The following is a 16,855-nucleotide window of genomic DNA, read 5'->3' as shown; positions in this document are numbered from 1 at the left end:
CCTAGCCTCACATAATTGTGGCCCTGGCCTGACACGCTCTAGGGAGCTTTGCACAGGGATAAGAAAGGAAAGCCGTTGTGGGATTTTGGCAGGTGAGGCACAGTTGGAACCACTTTTTCATGCTGTCGCTATAGCCTGACACTTGATCTCAGTAACTGTGCTTGTTTCCCTAGTTGCTGGGTCCATTGCTCATGGGAGGGGATGAAGGAGGGGTGGGCACCAGAGGCATCACAGGCCGACTGAGTTAGGTTGTGGTGAGAGGAATGCAGGGCCTCGGTCCTCCCCTCACGTGCCTCTTATTCACCTGCTCTGCCTTCCCCCTCAGAAAGAGCTGGGAAGGTACATGGAATTCAAGTTGCAGCTATTTCCAGGGCCTTTTTGGCTTGAGGCAGGGACAGTGTAAAGTTGCGATCTCCTCTTCCCCATCTCCCAAAACAAGCCCCTGTTGAATGTCTCCCTCCAGACATCTGGGCATGAGGGGTGAGGGCCTGCGAGTACAGTGCCTCCCCCAGCTCTGCCCTTTCCCCTTCCCACTCCGTGGGTCTTGGGAGGGAGAAGGGGCCAGAATACTTCTTTACTTTCTCCAGACTTGGGCCACAGACACAGAACAGGAGACTGAGGGACTGTGAATGGTGTTTTATTAGTGACGACAGGTGAGGCAGGGTCTTGTGGAGCATGCTCTGTAGGTCACACACTAGAGCCATAAGGCAAGAGTAGCTGGGTAGACAGGGCCTTTAGGGGCTGTCCATTGTGTCCTATCTCTCCCCATCTAACCCTAACCTAACAAGCAGTAGCTGTGAGTCAGGGAACAAAGTCTGGAGCCTATATCTCCCAGGAGGCATGAGGGACAAGAACAGAAATGACAGGATGCAAGGGCAAAAGAATAAGAAAGGCAAGGAGGCCCCCAAAGCCGTTCCACAAGTTCTCTGCTATACATGCCGCCCTCCTTCCCCAAACCCCCAATCTGGGTTGGCTCCCGTCTGCCATTTGGCTTGACCATGCTTCTGGTCCCTGGTCCCATCAGATGTTAAGAAGCTCCCTGGCAGGGTGAGGAGAGCCCTGTCCTCTAAGAGCTTTGAGATTGTTCTCTGGCCCCAGCCCAGCCAGCCTGCTGCTCTGGTCTTGTACGTGGATGCCCCACCCCAGCTAATGGATGGGCATGCCACCCTGGTGGGCTCTGATTGTCTCATTCCTAATGTGTGGCAGTGAGGTGAGTGGAGGCCCTTGGATCCCAAATCCACAATCCCTGAGTCCCTTGACTCTTAGTACTTGTGCCTGCTCGGACCTTATTCTTCCTCATGCCATGCTGCCCATACCCCTACCCTCTTGTTACTTTGAGGGGGCATCCCTTCCCTGAGTCTGGTGGGAAGGCCCCTGCTAAGGGGATCCTGGCCTGAGGGCACTGCCCAGTGCGGCAGCTTCTTGTGCAGGAGGAGGAAGGTGCCAGGGGTGCAGAACACACAGCTAGTACCTGGAATGGGAGCCTAAAGGGGGGGTCACTGCCCAGGAGGTGAGGGGCCCCCTGCTTCTCCCAGAACCTTGGGACCACAGGCAGCCCTGAAGCTGGGGCTGGGCACAGGGTCATGGGGGCTGAGCCTAGTGCCAGCCTAATGCCAGTCTAACTCCACCCTGCCTGGAGTGGGTCCCCCAGCCAGCTGTGCCTGTGCCTGCCAGGGTAGGGTAGCAGGAGGCTGTCAGTAGCTATCCTTGGGCCAAGGCCGGTTGCGTTGCCAGTTCCGGTCATTGTGGTTGTGCTCCGAGTCCTGGGCTAGGAGCCGGTCTTGGGGGTCGTGCCCGTTAGCGCTGGGCAGCCCCGAGGTGTGCTGGCGGTGGGGCTGGTACAGGTCCTGGTAGGCATCTGCATAGTCCTCCTCCAGGTGGCGGGAGCTACGCTGTGAAGACCCTGTCCAGGCTTGGCGGGAGCTCTCGCTGGCCTCATCCGAGGGCATCAAGCTGTCCCGCTCGAGGGGTGAGTGCTCCTCACCACGCTCTCCCAGCAACTGCTGGTTCTGGGGGCCACACGACAGCTCTCAGTGAGGCAGCACAGACCTCACCTTGGCCTCTGGTTGGGTGAGGGATTCCTCCCCCCAGGCTTGCAGTTCCCCAGTACAGGAAATAGTGCAAGGAGGAAACACGCTGGAGCATTCTTCCTCTTCAGACAAAGAAAATTGGAGCTTTGACTCCCACAAAATTCAGGTTGTGCCTTCAAGGCAAACTGGGAGAAGGGTTTGGAGATTGTGTTTCTCTTGACCGCTAGAAAGCTAATCTTTGACAGCCTGTCTCTGTCATTGGGAAGTTCCTTTGCCCATCTGCACTAGCTCTGTACAGCACAGCTGAGCTCCACCATCCTTTGGCCTTCCGAACTGCAGGCCAGGGATGATCTGGGCGGGGGGGCAGTGCTTTGGCTGGCTTAGCTTGAGCATCTGTGCCCACTGGAAATGGTTACCTGGAGTCCAGGGATGGCACTGGGAGGGCCCAGAAGTCCAGGGCCGGGGGCTGGGTGGTGGGTGGCCCTCCAGTAAACCTCTAGGTACTCAGCCAGGTGCTCACAGGCATCCTCCAACTGGTTCTCATCCAGAATCACATCAAATGACTCCTGGGGAGGGAGGGTGAAGGGGGAATGTTGGTTCCTCTCAGCAGCAGCCCGCCCCCCCATCTCTATCACTCCCACAACCCTGGAGGAGTGGGCACAGGAAGACCCAGGCACTCACCGGCGGGCACTGAACCAGCTTATCATACGCCATCATCTGTACAGTCAGGTGCTTCATCTGTGACTTCCCCCGGGAGCGGATGAGACGCTGGAGTACCTGATGGGGAAGGGCAGAGCTAGGCCTGGAGTCTCTCAGGGCCCTGGGCAGAGCTGGGCTTGGAAAGAACTGGGCATGTTCCCCACTGGTGACATGGCATCAGTTGCAGGGAAGGATGACTCAGAATGGTGTTAAGGGAAGCAGGAAAAGGGAACTCAGTGCCCCAGGCAGGAACCAAGCAGAGTCATGCCACATTCTAGGGGGCAGCCCTGTGGGCCACCATGACCCTGGCTGACTTACCTTTGGTGAGGACACTTTGACAAAGACGATGATGGGGGCCAGAGAGGTCTTGGCCAGCTGTGCTGGGTGGTTGATGGTGTCAGCATCCAACACTACTAGCTGCAGGGATTTGGCCAGCTCAAATATGCGCTCGATCTCACTCTGTACTTCAGCTATGGAGGGAGGGAGCACAGAGCTCACCAGGGCTCTGCCCACTGCTCACTCCAGCAGGGCTTTGAGGGCTCCCACATGGTGGATGGGAAGGAATTGGAGGGAAAGGGTATTCATCAAGGCCAGGGCAGGCAGAGGAATGGAGAATTGAGGAGAATGCGGTGGTTTCTTGCAGATCCTGGGGCAGGTAGAGAGTTGGGCAGAAAGACAAGGAGCTGGGGACGAGAAAAAGGAGGGGGAAGGTTCTCACAAGCACTCAAGTGGGCAGAAAAGCAGGAGATGGGGACGTCTCACCAATGCTGGAGCGGGCAGAGGAACGCTCAATGATGGTCCTCTTGCCAGGATTGTTGAGAACAGATCGCTTTGCCAGTGAGAGGTCAGCTGTGACTCGGGTGATGGAGATCCTGGGGTGGGGTGGAGAATCCCAGCTCGCTGCCACACCTAAAGCCTAGGGCTCTCCTTCCCAGCTCCCGCTAGCTCTCCCTTTAGGGAAGACTCGCTACAGGCATCTGAAAGTAGGCCATGATCTTCTCCTCGGTTCTCGGGCCACCCCAGGCCAGGGCAGCTTACCTGCCATCAAACCTATGTTTGAGGAAGTCGAAGAGAGCCTTCTGCATCATGTCTGTGACCTAAGGGGGAGAGCATGGAACTGACGGAGTGCCCTTTTGGAGAGGGGCGGTATCCCCATGCATGGCTCCAGAGTCCACCCCCTCCACACACAGACCCTCGAGGGAGAACACTCCTTTCCACTGTCCCTGGGGCCTTCCTGTGGCAGGCTTGGTAGAGGTGACTCTTTGGGGTCAGGGATCTCCTCTCACCTCATAACCTTTCAGAGAGGGTCCCACCAGCACTACAGGCCGCATGGAGGGCACCACGTCGTACGGGGGAACGTGTTCTGCCTGCAGAATGGACATAAGGTCAGACAAAACCATAGCCCTGGTGCCTGCCTTATGCCCGGTTGGTGTGGGGACAGCTTCAGAAGTTCCAGGCTCCCTCCCCTCTCTGTTCTGCACCTCTAAAAATGACTGCCCAGAAAAGTGTCCCCAGAGCCATAAGCCATGAGCCCCCCAGCCCAGGTTCCTTCCTTGACTCACCTGCTTTTGCTTCTGCTTGGCTTTTTGGAAAAGGAAATAAAAGATTAACGTTGGTGACGGGGGAAATGTCCCTGGGGCTGTTGGATCCCCTTCCCCAGGGCAGACACTGGGCTTCTCCCACCCCTTTTGATCCCTCGCCAGCCCCTTCCCACTCAGTTCACCTGGGTAGGGTTCCCCCCTTTCCCTAGTTACCCACCTACCCAAGATGGGTGGGTTGGGGGGAGGCTACCTAGAGATGGAGGAGGGGAGCGTCGGTTGCCAATGTCACTCAGGCTGGAAGGGTTCCCAGATCTCCTGAGAGAAGAACGGGAGGTCAGAGAGAGAGAATGTGTCTCTGTATGTGTATGTCCTGTGCATTAGTTAGTAGCTGTACAAATTTCCATACACTTTATCTAACTAGAGAAGTGTACTGCGGTATGCGCATTTGTGCACGTGTGCTCGTATATTTGTGTGGTATAAATGCGTAGAGCTGGGCATGTGAGTGTAATGAGGGGAATGTGTGTGTATGTGCGTGCACGTGCGTGTGGTGACGTGTACTGTGGGTAAAGTGCACATGTTCTGGGGGCTGTGTTTACTGCCCTCACCTGGCCTTCTGCTCCTGTTTCAGCCGGATGCTCTCCAGGCGCTGGGGGCTGGGGATGAAGGCGATGTCCCCACCCTCTTTCACTAGCCGCCCGATCCACCAGTCATTGCTGTATTTCTGGGGGTGGTGGAGCAGGAAGAGGTGGTGAGAGGAGCTGCGGTGCCCCAGTCCTGGCTCTCCAATGTGAAGGAGCCAAGGAGGTGTTCAGTGAGCTGGTCTGAGGAGGAGGAGGGCAGCACAAGGGACAGTGGACAGGAGAAGGTGCCAGAGGGAAGAGCAGCCAGGTCTCAGCCACCCAGGATGTCAGAGTAAGGCAGCACTGCAGTCACAGGGGACCTCAGAGGCAGCTAATCCGACTGCTTGCTTTACAGATAAGGAGACTGAGGCCCAAGCCAGGTCTTGCAGGGATGGAGACCCTGGGGATCAGGTCTTAGACATGAGGGGTGTACAGGTGTGTGTTAAGGATAAGATTTGAGGAGTTTGAGGACTTCTTATTTACAGACTGAGGACTGAAGTAAGAGGCATTGGGATCTGGGGCAGAAGCAAGGAAATTAGGAGGTAGAGGCTTCTGGGAGAAGAGGGGTCGATCACCTCTTTAATGTGCAGAAAATCTTTGGCCTCAAAGTTGACTCCAGAGCCCTGGACTGGGCACTCCTCATCCAGTACGCCACAGTAGCTGACATTGGTCCTCACCGCAAATGCCACAGGTTTGTGCTGCAGAATTTGGCCATCAGTGCAAATGAGAGGAGCCTCAGAGCACTCCTTCCAGCTTCAGTGCCCCATCAGCCTCTGCCCCCAGTGGAGGAGCTTGGGTCGGCCATTGCCACTGCCCGTCACACGCACGCTCTTTCACACTCAAGCACATCCTGCCTGATGGCCTCTTGGTACTTAGGATCAAATGTAGGTTTCCACACAGTCTGGCCTCCTGTCTTGCCCCATGCCCAGAAGCTATACCTTGGCCCTTTCAAGCTGCTGCTGAGCCTGGCTCTCCACTTCGCGCCGGGCACTCTCCCGGTCCTCCTCCAGGGAGACGTCTGAGTCCAGAGATGGGCGGCTGGTGTAGGAGTCGGCTGAACCCTGGGATGGGAGAGAGGCTGTGACCCTCAGGCTCAGGCATGACAGATATCGTAGAGACACCCTCCCTCCTAGCCTCAGAGTCGTGCCTCTACTACCCCTGGCCTCTCCGTCTCCTAGGGGGTGGCTGGGTGGATCCCTATGGTCCCTCTTATCCCCTGAGAAGGGCCCAGTGCCTCTGAGGCTGCAGGAAAGTTGGCCCAATCCGTATGTGCAAAGATCTGGGCCCCTCCTCCCCCAAGCCTATTAATATTGCAGTTTTGAATAGAGCCTTCACTTCTCTTTCCTCCCTTTTCTCCCCTCTACCATGTCCTCTGAGGCAGAGGGAAGGGAGGTGTACTGAAGATGATATGTTAGAGATGATTCTTAATCCAGGAGACCCAGCCCTCTTGTTCACACCAGCCTAAAAAAGCAGCCTGGACATTATCCCTTTAAGATGCCTGGCAGGAGCACAGCCAGTCGGCAATAGTCAAGAGACGTTGGTTGGCACAGCACTGGTCCTGAGCGTCAGGATCTAGCCATCTGCCCCCTTGGATCCCACCTTCCCTGCTCCAGCGGGCTTGGAAGGCTCCCAAATGGTGAGTCCCTACCCATCCAAGGTGAAGAGGAGGGTGCAGAGCTGCCAACTCCTGGAAGTTACCTCCCCTTTACGCTCCCCACCCCCCACTTTCTTTGCTTCCACACCTGCTGGGGCAAACTGCCAGGTGAGGGCAGCAAACAAGACAGACTGAGAGAGCAACACAAAGCTATCTCCCTGGGCACTGGTGACACTGGGCCACGCCCACCACTTGGCCTACATCTCCCCACCCCTTTCCCAGGCCCCAGGGGATATCAGGCCCTGGAGGAAGGCCATGCTGGTGCCAGGCAACCCAGCGAGGAGCAGACCCTGGGGATGTGAGGAAGGGGTCTTTGGTAATGTGAGCAAGGAGAGTCTCTGAGTCCTGCCCCTAGGAAGGGTCTTTAGGCAACAACGGTGCATTTGGAGGGTGGCAGAGCTCACCTTCAAGGCCGTGAGGGAGATGCACAAATGAGTGAGGGAAGCTGGACTTTGAAACAAGAGGCTGGAAGTTAGGATGTCTGGGTTTTCCCTTCAGTCTAGGGAAAAGGGAATCTTTTGTTTTCTGCCTCAGTTTCCCCTTTTTCTAGACAGAAGCCTGAAGTAATGCTTCCCTCAACTTTGAGATGCCAGTGGCAGGGAGAAGGTACAAGCCTAGATAAGGGGTTCACACAGGAGTGTGTAGGAGAGAGAGAGAGAGAGAGAAAGAGACAGTGTGTGTGTGTGCAGGGGAAGGGGATTTAGAATGGCCTCAGGCTGAGGAACAGTTTGCCCCTCAAGCCCACTGTGCCTGACCACCTACAGAAGGCAGCAGAGGCCAGAATGTCAGAGGAGAAGGCAAAAATCGCACACCTGCTGTCCACCCCACCCTCTGCCCCACCCCTGCCTTGGCCCTAGAGCCCAAGCTAGACAGTGTCCATGGTAGACCAATGGCACGAAGACAACATGAGGGGAAAGGCCTTTTATTTTACAGAACAGTAGAGCCTGCCTGCTGTTCCCCATCTCTCCTGAGAACAAAATAAGGCTGGCTTGGCAGCGGGATAAAGAGAGGCTGAGCCCCAGAAACAACCTCTGCATGGGGTGAAGGACCTCCCCAGGGGTCTTAGGACACAAGAGATACCTCTGTGGGATATTGCTGTCGGAAGTAGATAGGGGCCAACAGGCTGGGAGGCAGGAGGCAAGGCAGGACGACCACTCACTCTGGTACAGATACCTCCCAGATGCCCAGCACTCTGTTGGGAGGCGAGTCTGATCCTTACTCCCTGCTCTTCAGGGGCTCAGTCTAATTTAGTAATCTTAACGTCTCTGCCTGGGGCATCTGTGCTACCTGGCCTCCCACCCTAGGATGGGAATGATAGGATCTCTTCCTAAATATTTAATGAATTGTGCTTAGAATGGAAGCCCCTCTCCATTACTCCCAAGTTCTCAGAGCTCACCCATCCCTTATGCTCTGGTATTACTTGGGGAGGCCAAGGTTGCCCTGTCAAGCATATTCTGGGGTCTCACCTTTCCCACCCCCTGCTATGCTAACATAGCCATAGTCTCAGAACTTTGGAGCAGCCAGAAGTTGGCACAGTGCCCTGGTGGTGCCCCCCTTGCCTGGTGAGTTGTGTGGGCAGGCTGCAGCTCCTCTCTTGCCTGGCACGGGGGAAGGAGAGGAGGGAGATGAGCCGGGTGGATTTATTTAGAGCCTGATCTCCCTCCTACTGCTTCAGAGGGGGCCTCAGGGAGAGCAAGGAGCCAGGCAAGAGAAAGGGAAATGGGGGGAGGGTGATCCAGGAGCCAGAGAGGGATGGGAGGGAGCAATGGGTCAGCAGGCTGCCCTCCAGCACCATCCACAGGTCAGTCTTCTCCTTGCAACAGTACTTGCCTTCTCACTAGGGATGGGAAGGACCTCCTAGGGCCCTCCAGCCCCACAGAGAGGTTTGTTCTCAAGCTCACCTTGGCACCCTGGGCTATGCCAGCTGTCCCTTCAACTGTCAGAAAGAGGTGTCCACTAGAGCCTTGAAAATCATCTGCTCTAGCTGCAATGTAATTAGCCTCAGAGGCCCCATGGAGAATTGGGCGCAGAGGGAGCCCAGGCCCAGAAAAGGACTGACAGCTGCCTGTCCCGAGCGCTAGCACTCACCCATCCTGGGCCTGGCAGCAAGAGCAGGGAGAAAACTTGAACATATTCCCCTTTCAGACCCAGAGGTGCTCTACCCTCCCACCTATCTGGGGCCCCTTCCAAGCCATCTATCTAGCGGTCCTCTCCGAAGATGACCTTCTTGCAGAATGTTTGAGGGAAGGTTGGCAGCTCCAAGGGGCTGAGAAGCTGCTCCCCATTCTTGCCCCATCTTTCCAGGCACTCTCCCTGCTCTCTGAGCTCCGGGAATCACTGCCTAATGAGCTGATTTGTCTCAGTGGGTCAGGAGATAAAAGCAAAGAGGAGAATTAAATATTTATTGGTTGCCTGGTTCTCTGAGCAAAGAGCTTCCTCTCCATCCCCAGGCCCTCAGCTCCTCTGGCCTCACCTCCAGGCCCTGCATGCTGAGCAGGAGCCAGGATGCTGCTCAGAGGAAGCCTCGGCAGGGGCTGTGGAATGGCTGAGGCTCAGTCAGCTGGCCCACCCATGTGCTGGGTGCCCAGACCTCAGTCTGGGAGAGACTGGGCCGGAGGAAGGCTGAAGAGATAAGGCGATGCAGAGATGGAGGGCAGAAGGGAATAATGGGGCTTCTCAAGTTTTATGATCCCTCTGTCTGAAGAGGCTGATACCTAGCTCAGCTCTCTGATGTTCTCCCAGCTCCCTAATTTGTCATTTGCTTGAGGCACAGGAGGTCTGGAATGTCCCCCTCCCCAAGAGCCCAAGCTTCTCTCTTAGCTCTTGTGTTCAGACTCCATAAATCCAGAACCTAGAACTCCAGACGCTGAGTGTTCCCTCTCTAAAGCCTCCGTGCCCTTAACCTCCAGCCTTTCTCCCTCTGCCCCCTCTGTCCTGGGCTTTGGAGCCACCTGCTTGAGCCCTTCCCCTACACTGTCCCCTCTGTACACACACCCAATGCCCCTGATCTAGGTGTGGGGCACTGGGGAGCCGCTGGCACGAAAATCCATCTCCCCACGTTCCTAGAGCGCCCCCCTACACGCCCTGCCCCGCCACCGAAGCGTTTTTCAAAGTCCTGAACTGGGGGAAGGGTTGAAGGGAGAGGAGATGTCACCCCAACTTCCCCGCCCCCACCCGCACCGTGAGCACTCACCGCCTCCGAGTCCTCAAACCCGGGCACGTAGGAGTCGTCATACATGGGGGAGTCCGGGTGGGGGGAAGCGAGCGGCGCCGGGGGCGGGAGCGGCCGGGAGGCAGGGGCGAGGAGAGCGGGCCGCGCCCGGAGATGCCACCGAGCCCCGCAGCCCTGCGGGCGGCGGCGGAGAGCGAGGGAGCGCGAAGGAGGGAGCGAGCCGCGAAGACCAGCTGCTCCGAGCTCAAATCACCGCTCCCCCCACCCCACCCCCCGAACCCCGCCGGTCCCACCCCGAGCGCGGCTGAGGAATCTGGCGCCGGCTCCTACAACAATAGTGCCCGCCCACCTGCCCCCCTCCCCGGAGAAGGCGGGGGCGCGGGCCGCCGGGGGAGCCCAGGACTGGGCCGGGAGAGGGTAGCAGACCCGAGCTGGGTAGAAGGTGGGTGCTGGAGCACCTATGGGGCAGGGGCGGCGGGGAGGAAGGGGCGGAGAGGCTGCGGGCGGGGCGGATCCAGGCAGGGAGGAGGCGGAGCGAGGAGAGATGCGGAGACAGAGACGCTCCGCAACCCAGGAACTACTCCGCCGGGAAACAAAGGGCTGTGGCGGAGGAGGGGAGCGGAGGGGGTGCGGGGACCCGGAGGGAGACGCGACCCGAGCGGAGGAAGGAGAGGGCGCAGGGAGAGAGAGGCAGAGGGAGGCAGGGGGAAGACAGGAAAATGGGGAGACTGAGGGAGACAGAAGAGGCGGGGGCGGGGGACGGGCGGCCGACGCGGAAGGGGTCCCAGGTGAGAGCGCGGCGTGTCTGGGCCCTTGGGTCCAGGAGACTCCAAAAACAAACCTCGTCATGGTACTGGGGAGGAATGGGTTTGGAGACCCCAGGCCGATACCGTGAAGGCAGCTTCTGCCCCAACAGGTGCCCGCCCCGCTCAGCACTGGGACGTTGCAGCAAAGAACGGTGTTGCCCAACCCTTGAGAAGGGGAAGTTTCGGTGAGCTGGATAGGCCTCCCCACACCTGTTGCGTGGGCAGATTTCTTCCTAGCCCCGCCAGGTTGGGGGTTCCCTTCCTCACTTCCCCGCCAAGTATTGCCAGACGTTGCCAAAGCATCCATGGGAACGGGGGCAGAAAGGGGCTGTTGTGGTGAGCCTAAAGGGAGGGGGAAAGAAACCATAGGGTGGGGGCCGGGGGTTGGGATAGATGGGGTGGGACAGAAGGTGGGATCCTGGCTACACTGAGATTGGGAGGGGGAAAGGGCAAGTCTCCTCAGAGTCACTAGTGTAAGGCCAGATTCCCCACTCCTGCCCCCCAGTCAGAAGGACGGGGGCAGGGGCAGTATCCTTGTTTTAGCCGTGGTTCCACTCTGCCTCACTCAGTCTCCTTCAAAGGCACACTGAGATTTGAGGTAAGAGACGGAGCAGAAGCCCTCATGTTGAGGAAACTTCCCCAAAGATCCACCCATTTGAGCTCCCTCCTTTTCTCATCTCCCGAGCAAAGAGCAAAATTATTCCTTTGAATTTTGACTGCCTACCTGGGGCCCTAGAGGGAATGTGAGATTAAATAGGGTGTACTTGGAGGCCTCCTGGTGTCTCCGCTCTTGTCCCTGAGCTCAGTCCTTTTCCATTTCCAGTTTCTCACACCAGGAGGGTGAGTTCAGCAGTTTGCTTATCCCTTTACCTTCCTGGGATAGAGGAGAATCAGAACCCCAAAACTCTGATATGGTTTAATGAGATTTATGGTAGAAGGCACTGTGCATGGGAGAGAGATCACCCAAACCAAGTGGCTTCCCGCCCCGTGTCACTTGTTTGTGTTCCCTTGGCAAGAAGAAAATAGACAAGGGGCCTCATCTTAAGACTGTCTTTCTTCTGTTTACCCCTCTGGGTAGCTCAGCACAGCCCAGCTCCTCATCTTCCTCGTGTTGGATTTAAGAACAACTTTGTTGGAGCCCCTATGTCTGAGGGGACCAGTCACTACTGGGGGTGGCAGTCAGCTTTCACAGTTCCTTCTCCTGAGTCCAGCACCATTTGGGGATTGATTATATATTGGGTTCTTCTATACTGGCAGCTACCAGACACTGTCTTCTCACTTTTGTACCCCCTCCCAGTTCCTCAGTATTCCTCTGTCTCCTTTTTTATTCTGTCTCTTCAATTCCTTCTGTCTTCCAGAGGGCTGGAGAGGGGTGAAAGAATAAGACCCTCAAGGTACTCTTTTGGGAGATGGTTCTAATGAAGAAAGCAGCTACTGAGGCAGCTGCTTCTCTCCCCATCCCTGAATCTACCCTCCTGGCCTCTCCTTTTGGGACTCTCCCCACCCACAGTGGGTCCTGGGGATTGCAGGTGATACTGGATCTGCCATCAGCAGCACTCCTTCCTCACACACCTTGTTGTCCTCTTCCCACCTGGGACAATGGTGAATAAGTCTGCTCCTGAGGCATGAGTAGCCATGCCAACCACCCCCAGGAGATGGGTTCAAGTTCCTCATACCTGGGCCTCTCCCCAGGGCCTCGCTGGAACTTCTGAGCCTCCCTTCCTCTCCCCCTTATCCCCCAATGCCCCTTTCCATTCTCACTTTACCCACACCCATCCACCCTAGTTCTCATGCCAACCTAGCGACTTCCTGTCCTGTTACAAGACATGTGCCTGTCAGTGTCCATGTGGTCCCAACCTCTTTTCCTTTCCATGGCTTAGCACAAAGGGAGAGAGCTGAGGGCAAGAAAGGATTAGAGGAGAGGACTCCTCCTGCTGATTCTTTCTAGGAGAGAGTTGTTAGACAGGCAGCTGGCAGGTACCCAAATCATGGAAGCAAGACATAAGAGGAAAAGCCTGAATAATCAGGTTTAGGAGTTGGAGTTCTTGGGAGCCTCCTGAATACATTCTAGCCTTTCCTCTAAGTGCACCAGGAAGCTGGGCAGATCCGAATCCCTGGGCATTGAATGGGGAAACTGAGGCAGGAGCTAGGACTTCTGGGAAGTCTTAAAGCCTCCTTTTCTCCCCTCAGCAGTCTTTAAGGTCTGGACCAGGTGGAGGCCCCTAGCATTCTAGCTGCTAGGCTATCCCCAGGGAATTCAGGGACGGGAGCCGGAGAAGCTTGGCAGAGCCCTCCTCATCTAGCCCCTTTTCTGGCTCCCCAGTCAGTCCTCCCCTCCCATCCCAGTCCCAATACTTGGAAGCTGCCAGCTCTGGCCGCTCCCTTCTCTCTTACCCGGTTCCTCTGGTTTCCCTCTCTCCCCTTCGCTGCAGTCTCCCCCAAATACGGACCCTCTTCCTAGCTCGGAGCGGGCTCTCCTCCCAACCCACTGGGGAGCCCCCCACCTCCCCACCCCCGCGGTTACCTCGTTCAGCAGGAAGGTTGCACTGGAGTCAGAAAAAGACATAGACCGGGCTAGCGGCCTCTCCCCCTCCCCCGGGCCAGGGGCTCCGAGGCGGGAGCAGGACCCGGCCGCTGCTCTGCACACTGGCTCCCGCCTGCACGCCTGGCCTCGCCCCACGCCCGCCCGGCTCTGCCGCCAGCTCCCTTCCCTCTCCCCTGGTTCCCTCCTCCTTTCCTCCACCCTCCCTCCCTCTCCCTTCCTTTCTCCCCGCCTCTGTCAGTCTCTCTCGCTCTCCCTTCGCCTTTCAGTGCAGCCTTTCTCCACTTTCGCCTCTCCTCTGTGCGATCCCTGTTCTCTTTTTATGTGTGCCTCCCACTGTCCTTCCAATTCCCATCTCTCACCCTCCCTCCCCCGTACTCCCCTACCCCTCCGCTGCTGCTTCAGCCTCTTCCCCAGAAAAGGTAGGGACTCGGAAGCTCCCTCCGCCGCAGGCAGAAGGGCGGGAATAGCTCAAAGCCTGCCCCAGCACCTGACCTCCGGGTGGACGGTTCTGCTCCCTCCCGGCCCTGCTCTGCGCGCCCGGCGCCCGTCTTCTGGCGCCCGAGGAGGAAAGGCGCCGCGGCCCTGGCGGCGGCTTCGACCCCGACCTCAGCAGAGGAAGGGACAGAAAAGGAAGAATGCTCGTGTTTGGTTGACTTAGCCAAGCGTCCAGGCGCCCCCTCATCTGGGTTCTGGGAAAGCCACGTCCATCCACCCCTCCCAGGCCCAGACCCTGGACTCATGCGGGATCCATTTGGAGAGAGCCCAGCCCCAACGCGGCCCGCGCTGGGGAGTCTTTACCGTCACCCCACTCTCCCAGGCTTTGGCGCCGCAGGTCTCAGCCCCGCGAAGGGGAAGGGCGAGGAGAAGCAAGGCGGCTCCTTCCCCATCGGCTGCAGCGCCCCCTGGCCTCGCTGGCCCGGTGGCCGCACACGCCCTCCAGGTGGCGGCACCCGCCTGGGGTCCAGTCCCTGGGCCACAAGGGTCCGACCCTGCCAGCAGGAGGCGCTGCCGAGGCAGGAGCAAAGGGGGTGCAGCCCGGATCCAGACCCCGCCCAAGCCTAGGACGAACCCCTCTCCGTCTCTTTTCCCCGGGAACTGCAGTCCCATGTCCAGATCCCCAGTAGGGGACCCCAGGCTGTACTCTATTTATCCTCAGCCCCATGGGGTTCCTTTGAGGCACCTGAGTCCTCCTGAACCCTAGACCGTTCCTACCTCCATCCTGGTCTCGAGGGGCGACCCGCTAAGCCGGGCAGCGTCCCGGCCGGAACTGGGCAGCAGGGAGTACGGAGTCGTGGGACCGCTCCTCGGGTCAGTACCCCCTCCCGCCCCCTTCTGCGGGCACGTCAAACAGGACAAGCCCAAGTTCTGGCGGGGGAAGGGGGGAGTGGGGGTGTAGTCCCAGCTGCCTCTCTCCCTGCACCCTCCTGAGCGGACCAACGTCTCATTGGTCGCTCCACATCCCCCAACACCTCCAGTCTGGACCCTTCTCCAGACCAAAGACAGCGGCTAGGGACAGGAAACGACGGACCCCCTCATGGAAATAGACACCCTGAGACGAAATGACCCTGGTCCCCAACTTCCCCCCAGAGCCAATTAGAACTCTCCTCTTTCAGATGGAGGCCTTTCTTTTAACCCACTTTCCTTGGACGTTCCTGGGACCCCTCCCCTCAATCCTTACATCCCCTGGGGATCTCAGGAGACTGTCCCTCCCTCTCAGCTCAGCTGACCCTCCACTTGCCCCCATTTCAAAGGGAGCTAAGTTGGAGGAGAATGAATTCTCCTCTCTCCACCCCCAGGTCCTCCTTAGGCTGGGTTTCACCTGGAAAATGCTTTGGGAAGGCACCTCCTCTCCTCCCTCTGTGGTCTAGTCCCTACCGCTCCCCCCCACCCCAGGTTACTCAGCTCCAACCATTCAGAAGAGAGAAAGAGGTTGTGTGTGTGTGTGTGTGTGTGTGTGTGTGTGTGTGTGAGAAAAATGTGTGTGGAGGTTTTTTGTTTTGTTTTTGGTTTTTGGCTCTAATAGAGGGAGCAAAGCATTGCCTTTCATTTGGCAATAAGACCTGAAAAGGGAGAGAGCCCCCCCTTCCTACCTACCCCCCTGCTGACCATGGCTAATGGACTAGCTCCTCTGGGCCTTGGGGCAGCTTAAGTTTCCATAGGAGAAGGTCGGCAGGGGAGGGAATGCCAGCCCAGGGAAGCAATTGTCCCTGGCTTCCCCCTCCTTCTTTCCTTCCCTCCTTCCACTCTCTCTGTCTGAACCTATAGCCTAGAAACCATCTCTCCACCGCCTACTTTATTTATTTATTTATTTATTGAGATAGAATCTTGCTCTGTCGCCTGGGCTTGAGTGCCCGGGCATCAGCCTAGCTCACTGCAACCTCAGACTCCTGGGTTCAAGTGATCCTTCTGCCTCAGCCTCCCAAGTAGCTGCGACTACAGGCATGCACCACCATGCCCGGCTAATTTTTTCTATTTTTAGTAGAGACGGGGGTCTCACTCTTGCTCAGGCTGGTCTTGAACTCCTGACCTCAAGCGATCCTCCTGCCTCAGCCTCCCACTTCCTACCTCGGTGGCTCATACAAGTATTATTGGCTTGAGCCACCAAGCCGGCCATCCACCTCCTACTTTAAAATAGAAATATCAATTACTTTCCCCTGAGCCTATCAGAGATGCATAAGGGCAGTTCCATGCCCCTCATTTTTCCTGATTTCCACCCCAGCTACTGGATCACATACCCCTTCTCACCCTGCAAAGCAGAGGAGGTAGGAACCTCAGAGCTAGAGCCAGGAGCCTGGCCTCTAGGTCCCCAGAACTGCCCTCTCCCAGGCCCCTCCGTATGAGGTGGGTGACTGGCAGGATTATCCCTCTCTAGCACCTTCCCAGGACACACACCCTCTTCCTCCCAACTTGAGCTCTCTCAGGTCCCCCATCTCTGGCTCTGAGCAGGGCACCCTGCTAAGAGGGGCCTCTAGCAGGGATACATTCCTGGAAGCCATGCCCTAGCTTGGCCCACTCATACTCTCGGCTCTAGCATTCAGGCTCTCAGGGGTTCCCAGGCAGCCTTTATCCCTTTCCCCTTCTCACCTTGTCCTCTGACCCCCTAGACACACAGGTTGTCAGGACTCGGGATATTTGGCAGGGCCTCTGCTAGCCCTTTTGGCAAGCCTTTGTGGAGACGCAGCTCTGCACCAGGAGGTTATCGACCCAGGGCTGGATTTCAATCTCCACTTGCCTCCTCAGCAAGCTATAACCTACACGACTGCTTAGTGGCCCTGGCATTTGAAAATCCGTGCATCATGAGGACAGAGATCACCATGTCCATCCCTTTATATCTCTTCTATCCAGACCAAAAAAAGGTGCCTACCCCTCCTCTTCTGAGAAAATTCTGCAGAAGAAGCTTCCACAGGGAATCCCCAATTGCCAACTCCAGATATTACTCTGGGGGAAGTTCCTCCGACATTAAACCTCAATCCCTCCTGCTGCAATCTCTGTCTTCTTTTTCTGGGCTCCACCTCTAGACTCATGGTGTTATTTGATGCTTCAAGGCACTTTCAAACTCCATTCCCTGACGCAGCATTTGCTATATATGTCTGAGAGTTTCTTGCTGACAATGCCCAGCAATATTGCACCCTCCTTCCTGCATCAGGCCTCTGGAGGGACTGGGGACATTGTGATTGCTCTGTGGATTGGGGATTCCTCCTGGCACCCAGGAAGAAGGGGAAGGTGAGAGGGCTGAGATGCTTGGCTTCATGTTCTTGCTGCCCAGAGTGTGGCTTAGCCTGGCACAT

General features: G+C 57.1%; 1 protein-coding gene across 4 annotated transcripts; it reads right to left on the bottom strand.

Annotated features, from left to right (window-relative positions):
- Positions 1-619: 619 nt before the first annotated feature.
- CACNB3 (calcium channel, voltage-dependent, beta 3 subunit) lies at positions 620-14,395 on the bottom strand. 4 transcript variants are annotated; one of them, XM_012653314.1, is made up of 13 exons: positions 14,280-14,395; positions 5,829-5,951; positions 5,466-5,588; positions 4,876-4,991; positions 4,521-4,585; positions 4,292-4,311; positions 4,016-4,096; positions 3,768-3,826; positions 3,492-3,601; positions 3,048-3,199; positions 2,712-2,807; positions 2,447-2,596; positions 620-2,009 (listed from the first exon to the last, which is right to left on the bottom strand). In XM_012653314.1, exons 1-13 carry the CDS (start codon positions 14,283-14,285, stop codon positions 1,695-1,697), a joined length of 1,416 nt encoding a protein of 471 aa, XP_012508768.1. In that variant the 5' UTR covers positions 14,286-14,395; the 3' UTR covers positions 620-1,694. The 4 variants fall into 4 exon arrangements, with proteins under 4 accessions (XP_012508768.1, XP_012508759.1, XP_012508775.1 ...); XM_012653305.1 differs by lacking the exon at positions 14,280-14,395 and adding an exon at positions 13,047-13,196; XM_012653297.1 differs by lacking the exon at positions 14,280-14,395 and adding an exon at positions 9,738-10,230 and having other exon boundaries at positions 622-2,009.
- Between the last annotated feature and the right edge of the window lie 2,460 nt (positions 14,396-16,855).

The sequence above is a fragment of the Propithecus coquereli genome, unplaced genomic scaffold (assembly GCF_000956105.1).
Source record: "Propithecus coquereli isolate 6110/MARCELLA unplaced genomic scaffold, Pcoq_1.0 Scaffold111, whole genome shotgun sequence".
Taxonomy (NCBI): Eukaryota; Metazoa; Chordata; class Mammalia; order Primates; family Indriidae; genus Propithecus; species Propithecus coquereli.
Note: the sequence above shows the minus strand (reverse complement) of the source record. Positions and strands in the feature narration are given on the sequence as shown.